General features: G+C 34.8%; 1 protein-coding gene across 1 annotated transcript; it reads left to right on the plus strand.

Annotated features, from left to right (window-relative positions):
- The first annotated feature begins 4,233 nt into the window (after positions 1-4,233).
- Positions 4,234-9,032, plus strand: BB (RING/U-box superfamily protein). The gene is made up of 9 exons (XM_021944306.2): positions 4,234-4,515; positions 4,698-4,744; positions 5,218-5,396; positions 6,022-6,250; positions 6,555-6,589; positions 6,790-6,834; positions 7,657-7,784; positions 8,533-8,641; positions 8,753-9,032. Exons 3-9 carry the CDS (start codon positions 5,256-5,258, stop codon positions 8,801-8,803), a joined length of 738 nt encoding a protein of 245 aa, XP_021799998.1. The 5' UTR covers positions 4,234-4,515; positions 4,698-4,744; positions 5,218-5,255; the 3' UTR covers positions 8,804-9,032.

Genomic DNA, 9,032 nt, shown 5'->3' on the forward strand with positions numbered 1-9,032 from the left:
TTTATGTGTGTTTTTGTTTTGGCTTTTTTCTACTTTATGAAAGTCAAAAAATTCTTTTTTCCTTCAATGATGTCAAATTGTTGTACTCCCGGAACAATTTGGTTGGTCTAGCAAATAATTGCTTCTGAAATTAGTATAATCTCATTATACAACAAATGCTGGTGTATGCAAATCCGTAGTGAACAGAAAGTTTTAAGATTCTTGGCTTTTCCACAAACTGCTTTTAGTCTGTTTTAGTTTCTTTGATTCCTAAAACAAGATTTTGATGAATCCTTCTGTGCTTGCTTTTGGAAAGATATTCTGCAATACGATTCTCACTTTGTTTTCTTCTTTTAAATAATTTATTTTGAATACCTCCGTGCAAATGGAGCTTAAGATGCATGTTATTGCATTCAACACCTGAACATTCCATCAAAATAATGGGAAGATGCGTGTCTGAAATAATTCTCTCATGCTTAGGCTGTCGTTATTTGGATTGGAGAAAAACTACCTTAGGATGTGTGGTATCATGGGCTTTCTTTTTTACCCTCATTGCCACTTATCCGCAAGCAAATATATTTCTCAACCATTTTCTCAGTTTCAGAGTTTTTGCAATGCATACATACCTTGCAAAATTCGATACACCACCCACGAACCAAAAGCCAAAATTATGTCATGTTTATCAGACGATCTTCTCTATGCCATCCATCCAAAAACCAACGAACAAAGAGATGATGTCATGCTTATCAGATGATCTTCTTTGATTTCTCATTTCAATGCACCAGTAAAGATAACGAATGCTACAAACTTACAAAACTTTTTATGATACATTCAATATGGTGCTTTGAGGTGTCGATATCTTACCATTTTTTAGGGATTAAAATGTGTTAAGCTTGCTTAATGACTACTCTGTTCTTCTGCAAGAGACTTGTAATTCAAATGGTTAAGAGCATTTACTCATGCATCCGATGTCCTAAGTTCGTTTCCCTCTCTCTCAATATCGTTTGCATTTAAAAAAATGCGATTAATCCATCTTCTACAACTTAGACCAAATTTGGAAGTTAGACCTCCAATTTTTCCCTCAACATACCTAGAATCTAGTTGGTTATCCAATCTAAACCAATCCTTAGCAGCAAATGATGGTATAAAACAAACCAAGCTGTTATAAAAAAAAATTAAATAAATAAAAAAACCCAACTAACTTTAAGTAATGGAGTTGAGTCATCGACATCGACCCTTTGGAATAACTGTTGTGTTTCATAAAACACTGTCTTGCATTAGATGCCTCAAATCCCTTTTCTGTATAATTTTGACCAGCTTTTGGAAGCCCCGTGAATTCCTTGCTTGTGGTGCAAGTGCTAGTATGGTCCCTCCCCATCATCCCATTGAACTTCTAACATTGAATGAGCTTTATGAACCAGATTAACCAACATATTTATTTTACGAAATTAATATAATATTGATGAACAGCGGTTTCTCTTCTTTTTATCTGTCTCTGGGTTCCTTTTTTTATTATGTTATAAATATTGTTCCAGTATGTCCCTGCGGTCCCAAGAACTGCTGGATTTTACGAATGTTTCTATTGGTTGAACGACAGAAAGAGAGAAAGTTGAATGTCACATTCTTCTTGTGGCATGTGGGTTCCAAATTTTAAAATTTAACCGCACAAATTTGATTGAAAATGGAACCATAGGTTGGTGGGTTAGCATTGAATGCTTAAGTTCATCACCCACAACCTAATAAATGCATGAGCCGGTTCAAGAACGAGTCCTTTTGCAAGGGATTTGTAGCTTAAAAGTGGTAAAGAGTAGTTACCTTTGTATGTCTTCGAGTCCCTCTCTCTCAATATCACTTATATAGAAAATAATAATTTTTTTAATTGAAAAAAATTGAGTTCTTCTTAAAGACTCAAAAGTGATTTTGCGATATATGCTTTCAAAAATTTCAAAATAATCACTTATTATGACCCCAAATAAGCAATGCCAAACAGACACTAACTGATTTTTTTTCTTTTTTTCTTTTGTCAATCTGCCTTTGCAACATAAGTTGCTTGTGTTGTCGAGCTATGAATCTAAAACACTCATAAACCTGATTCTCATTTGAATTTGCGGTCTAGTTCCACAGTCTGAAAATATTAGTCTTCCAAGAGTACATCAGGCCGCTCAACTTATATTTACTTTTGCTGTTCAAATTGTTGATGAACCAACCAACTTGTTGTACGATCAGAGCAGTTGGAAAGTTAAAACAAATTAGTAGAATCTCAAACACTTCTCTAGATAACACTTTCTGGTTATGCCTAAATATATGCATGTATAAGACAATCCATTCTTTTATATTTGGAGTGAGAATCAAATACCCAAAGATTCTTTCATTGGTTCAAGTATTGACTTAATCCAAGTTAAAATATTTTTCTGCAATTTTTTTTTAAAATGTTATAAATCTTCAGAAACAGAAAAAAGAAATGCTAGAACAACAACTCTCCAGTGGCTCAAGGGGTCAAGATCATTTTCTATTGTATCTTCCTTGCATTGCGTACAAACAAAGCTTTCAATGGACCCATATTGGGGAGAATCAACCTGGTGTATCAATTACATAATTTTGTAATGACTCATTCAAAAGTTCAAAGCTGGCATTTAAATTTGTGGACCTTACTTAAATATACCCTTTTAGATTATATATCCCCAGCGATTACCAATGAAAGACTAAAATATTTCAAAGTCTAGTTGCCCAAGAGACTTTTGAAATATTTTAATGATCAATAGGGTCTAACCGAGTAAAAATGACCTTGATTTGCAGATCAATATGTGTGTGAGAAACTCCACCTCTTTTAGTATCACTTATATATAAAATAAATAAATAAATAAAGTTATGTATCAACGAACTCTTAAATTAACTTCTCCGATAACTCTCTAAACGAGCTCGTAAATTAAAATTTAGAGATGAATTGAAACTATGCTCCATTTCCCCCTCCAAAGAGACAGCAACACATTCAAAACATTTATCCTTCCTAACTTTGACCGTGCACCGTAGTTTATTTATGGGAGTCTTAAAGAAACAAGGACATGGGAAATTAAATTTGGTACTTCAAACCAGAGGGTAGTTGGGACCAAAGTTTGTTTACAATTTGTGGGTACTTTTGTTATTAATTAAGCTTATCCTGTTTTCCACTTTAAAGCTGTTTGGGGAATAGCGACCAGACAACTTTTGCTTTTAGGTGAACAAATTGTAGGGATCAGAAACCTCGAAGATTTTACAGCACAGTTTTGAGCTGATCTGAGCTGAGCTGTACGGCAAAGATTGAATAGAGACAGACAAGTTTGCCTCTGGTGAGTGCGGCTTGCCCTGCCTGCCCCAACAGAAACAGATGTCACCGGCTGTAAAAACGGCTTTTTACCTCCCTGTCTTGGTCAATCACTCAACGCCAACCTCTGGTTTTCTTTTCTTTTCTTTTCTTTTTGGTATTTTCTAAGATAAAAACACTTTCTTCTTTCTTTGTTTTCTTTTCCCCACTATCCAAACTAGTATAAACTTGGAAACTATCAATTTGTCCACAAGTAACGGCTCTTTTGAGTGACTGATGAGGAGGTAAATATTATTTATTTTATTTTCCATTTTGAGCTTTGAGCTTTGTAACGTGTTAATAATGAACATCACAATTTTAAAGAGAATTAGAGTTCAAGTCTTTACATGACATTTTCTCCATACATACTCATAAAAAGGTCAAAGAAAGTGGAACTTAATCTACTTATCTCAAACTCATGTAACAATAACCTAAATGATATTTTTCAAGCACATTGTTGTCGTGTAAATTATGTTAAATCTCCACACAAAGAGACATTTTTATGTAAGTCAGATCGAGCAAAACTTAAGGGGAAAAAATGTGTTGGGCCCCTCAATTTGCTTAAATATATTAACTCAGGCCGGTTTCTAATTATCTCTTAGTATACTCGTATTTCTCTTATAAATATTGAAAGAATTCTTAAATTCGAATCTCTAATCTCTCGATTGATTAAACGTAAATACTCACCTCGGTTAAGTGGTTTTTGTTGAGTGTGATCATAATTACCACATAAAATAAAACTATGGGCAGACATCATGACCATGGCCGTCTAAAACAGCGACAATATAATATTAGTAAGTATTATTTGTGAAATGAAATTTCAAAATCTATAATCTATAGCTGCTCTGCAAAGTACATATAGGCTTCTGCTGCATAAAACAGAAAAGATGGATGGATTATAGAATAGATTGCACATTAATAAATAAAACCCAAACGCAACAACCGCAACCAAACCAACACACACTCTTTCTCTCTCTCTATACGGATAATACACAACTACTTTAGAGAGAGAGAGAAGAAAGAGAGAGAGTCTCTATCACACACAGTGACACAGGGACTCGCTCACTGAGAGAGAAGAAAGAGACAGTAGTCTTCTGTGTGTGTCTCTTGTGTATGCAAAGCAAGTGTAAACTTAAAGCCCCATTTCTACTCTCTCTCTCTCTCTCTCTCTCTCTCTCTCCACCAACCCCATCAATGTATGTTCTCTCTCTCTCTCCGAGTTCAAGCATTTCGTTTTTTTGTTGTTAATTGTGTAATTCAACAAATTAAAGATGAGTTCATTATCTTTTTTTTGCTTCTGTTTCTTTATGAGTGCAATTTCTCTGGCTTCTCTAAGATACTGATTCAGTCTCATTTTTGTTTGCTGCGATTATCTCAGATTTTTGTTTCGCTGCAAAATGAGAAGGGAGTTTTCTGCTGAATGAGGTACCGTTTCTTAACCAAAGCCTTCTCGTGCGTTTGGTTACCGAGAAAAACAAAACAAAAAGAAGGAAAATTTTACTTCTTCAAAGTATGGAAGCTTTGATTTCTTTGATTTTCGTGCATTTTATTGGTAGCCAAACAAGAATACAAAATTAGGAGATGAAACAGGGCTTTAAATTCTGCTTCTGTCTTTCTGAGCATGTGCTTGTTTTGCCCTAAATTTGGCAAATTTCGAGAATATATGTTTTAACATTGTCACACATTTATTTTCCAATGCTGGAAAAAAAGATTTTTTTTTTAATTTTTTTTATTAATTTGTAGTTAGACAACTCAGTCCATGAGCATAATACTACACTATACACATACAACATACAAACACAAATATAAATAAATTGTGAAAGTTTCTCTTGTTCTTTAAATTTGGATTTTTTTTTTTTGGTGAGCAAGTCCTGAAGGATTTCATTTCCGTTTTGTAGCTTGTTATGTGAATCTCAGTTTAATTAGTGGTGCCAAAATGAACGGGAATGGACAAATGGATGTGCATTACATAGACACCGACTTTCCTTACACGCCTACTGAAAGCTTCATGGACTTCTTTGGAGGTGTTACCCATGTACCGATGGACTATGGCCACACCATGACGATGCATGATCAGGCATGTTTGATTTATCCATTTTGGATCCGTACTTTTGTTATGAAAGTTATTCTGTGATGTCATGTTGTTTGCTGCCTCATTAGGTTGTTCATGCTTTTGGCAGTGGTTGGATAGTGTAAGGTTGTTTCAGATCCATCTTGCTTGTGAACTTGGGAAGTTTGTTTCCTTTGATGCATTTGTTTAGCCTTTCTATTTTACATGCATTAAATTGTTTGCTTTTCGATAAAAGGGAAGTCTAAAATGATCATTAATGGAATTCATGGAATTTTTGTTTGTCTCACAAGTTAATGAGGTTGTCATGATCATTATCACTGTGAAGCAAGGCCAAGTCTGCTCGCATTTTGATCTTTAGTTTCTAGTGCAAGATGTTGTTTCCTACGGCAATTAATTTTGAAACAACTGGGAAGATAATATGTTCTGACGCATATTACTATTGTTCTATGTATATTTGGATTGTCAACTTTGAGTTTTCACACAAATTTTCTGAACCATACAGAACACTAGGAGTTGTATTCAAGTTGTCACCGTATCGTTTTATCATTTTTCTGAGGGAAATACGGTATAATTTTGATGAACTGAAATTTTCGCTATGCTGAAGTGTTATTTTTATATTCTGTCTGTCCAGGAAACTGCATACTGGTCAATGAATATGCATTCATACAAATTTGGACCCTCTGGTCAGGGGAGTAATTCTTATTACGGTAATTATTATGAGGTAAATGATCATTTGCCCAGAATGGATGTCAGCAGGAGGACTTGGGAACACCCTTCAGTGATGAATTCAGAAGAGCCTGCAAACATTGATTCACATCCAGAAGAAGAAGATGCAGTCGCAGAAGCTGTACCTGAAGAATGTTAGTCAGAACTTACTTCTGCCTATTTGTATCCCACTTATTGTATGGACTCAAATATTATGCTACTGGCCAATTGGAGTTGTCAAAGACCATTTTTCCTTGATATTCCACATGGCAGTTTTCGCTAGCTGTTAAAACCAAAAGTGCATTTTGTTGCAATTTATTTCTACATGGATCTTCAATGTCCTTATTTCATTTTACTTTTCATTGAAGCTTTACTTCATTCTTGTTTTCTGAAGTAATTTTTGACCAGTCATTGGAACACTATATCTCTAACCATAAAGAAATCTATTTTCCTTTTTAGGCATTCAGAATCAGCAAAATACAAATACTTCTCAGGTATGGATCTTGCTTTGTGGTTTGTGCAGTTTCATGTTTTCCTTCTGCTGTATTACATATGGTCAGTTTTTATGCATATTTACTGTGCACCAAGTCCAGTACTAATTTGTTTTGGAATAAATGCACCTAGGTATTTCAAATTTGAATTCCTGCACTATTTTTATGTTAAATTCAGCCTTTTGTTCTCTGCATTTATGCAGGTCGTATGGCAAGAGGATATTGATACTGATAACATGACCTATGAGGTTTGTTATGTATACACACTATCCTCCATTGTTGCTATGGCATGCTTTTTTCAGATGAAGTATATCTTGTTGGAAGTAGAACTTCTTTACCTTTGTTTTTTGGTCTACATCAGGAATGTAAGCATTAACACAAACCTGGGCAGTTGCACATTCATGCCCACCCTAAACTTTGTTCGCCTGCTTCTTTCAAGTTATTAGTGCATAAAACTGGCTTTTCATGATTCTTTAGATTCTGAAATCAAGGGGAACACTGTTTTTATTGTACGCAAACCACAAATATTGTGCATTAACAAGATTTTAACTGTAGGTACTTTAGAGGCTTCAGAAACTAGTATAATATGATAAACGTAAACAGGTGAATGAGTTGTTATCTTTTATGTCTCAATACCAAGGCTGGTGATATTTTGATATACATACCGTAGAAAATTATTGCAATATTCGATAAACTTCTGTATACCTTGGCAAGGGTATGAGACATATTGAAGTCACCTACATTTTCTGTATAGAAGCTTAATATACTTGGGGCAAGGTTTGTCATTGTCCTCTTGTGACATTCGGGTTTGAGGGTTTATTTTTGGAAACATAGACTGAATTTCAATTACCAAAAGTTTTAGTAAAACGCTGGTTCATGAATGAAAGTTCGAAATCAATGGGGGTACTAAAGACAAGCAGGTTCCTTATAAACTTCAAGCGTATCTTGTATATTACCACCTCTTTTATTTATTTATTTTTAACCATAGGTCTGACATGCCTAGTCAGACTATAGATTTTACAAGCTTTACATGAATGTTATCGATATGTTTTATTTTATGTTGGTTGCAGGAATTACTTGACTTGGGTGAGGCAGTTGGCATTCAAAGCCGAGGTCTTTCTGACGAACTTATTAGTTTGCTTCCAACGTCAAAATACAAGTGTGGAAGCTTCTTCTCAAGAAAGAAATCTGGAGAGAGGTAACATTCTAACTCTTGGAGAATTGAGTAATGCAGACTTTTATCTGCCTGCAAAAGTAAAACTAAATGCAGACCTTACCTTTTCATTGCCTTTCTTGTCCTCATCTCAGAAGTAAACGCAATTGCATCTATCTTTTTCATTTTTCCTCTCTAGACACTCTGGAATTACAACAAATTTGGTAGGGTTCTATTGGTAAATCATTTTGTCGTACTAACGCAGATATTTTGTCATAAAAACTTACCTTACCAAAAATGACAATTTTTCCTGCTTGAACTCTATGTATTTGAAGGACTACTTGTGAAAGAGGCTGATTTATCTTATCATCATCATCATCATCATCATTAACAATGCACTTTAGAAGTCTATAGTGACTGGGAATGTCATTTCTCGTCAAGAGTTGTCTTAACAACCTCTAAAGAAGGACCCTCTTACCTTATCCTTAACACTGTTTTCACAAAAAAGAAAAAGAAAAAGAAAAAGAAAATAATATTGGCATAAAATTGCTGTGACAAAATGGACAAGTTTGTGCCCCAATTGGTCTCCTTAATTTGATAAGTCGTTCACTTTGTGTAGTAGAAGTTATTGAAAAGCTAGTGCTGATTGGTAAACATGTGGAAGAACATATTTTCCCTTTTCTTTTAGCAGTTTCAGTTTCAGAAAACTTGAGAGGGAGAGAGAGAGATGGGAAACATCTTTTTCTTTTAAGCTTTTGGCATCTGCCCATTAACACTAGTTTTGGAAAAGCAGGTGTGTGATTTGCCAGATGAGGTATAAAAGAGGAGATCGACAAATCAACTTGCCATGCAAACATGTTTACCATAGTGAATGCATCAGCAAATGGCTCGGTATCAACAAGGTTGGCTAATGCCTTAAATCTGGCCTTTCAGAATTCAGAAGGTTGCTATGTTCATTTTGTAATTCGACGGCCACAAACTCACTCTCATTTCCTTTTATTGTATTTGTTTAGGTATGCCCAGTTTGCAACCTCGAGGTTTCCGATGAGGAATCAAGGCGTTAAAGCATCAATTGGAAAGAAAAGATTAGGCAAAACCAGTGCTCATTTTCAAGTTGAAAATTTATTTTCCTTAGAATTCGTTTTTTTTCCCTTCTTATACATAGACTAGTTGAAGACTACGGGTTTTTCTTGTTCTGTCTTTTAACACGTTCTACTGAAGTAGTAAAGAGAACAAACAAGCCATATAATTCAACGTCCTACAAGTGAATATGAGATTCAGATTAGACTGCCA

Source organism: Prunus avium, chromosome 2, assembly GCF_965620075.1.
Source record: "Prunus avium chromosome 2, drPruAviu1.hap1.1, whole genome shotgun sequence".
In the NCBI taxonomy this organism is placed as follows: domain Eukaryota; kingdom Viridiplantae; phylum Streptophyta; class Magnoliopsida; order Rosales; family Rosaceae; genus Prunus; species Prunus avium.

What these genes read in the sequence shown, in the direction of transcription:
- BB (XM_021944306.2), top strand. Translation starts at nt 5,256, where the DNA reads ATGAACGGGAATGGACAAATGGATGTGCATTACATAGACACCGACTTT. An exon ending in CCATGACGATGCATGATCAG is followed by an intron (nt 5,397 to 6,021) that starts GCATGTTTGATT and finishes CTGTCTGTCCAG; the next exon opens with GAAACTGCATACTGGTCAAT. An exon ending in AATGGCTCGGTATCAACAAG is followed by an intron (nt 8,642 to 8,752) that starts GTTGGCTAATGC and finishes GTATTTGTTTAG; the next exon opens with GTATGCCCAGTTTGCAACCT.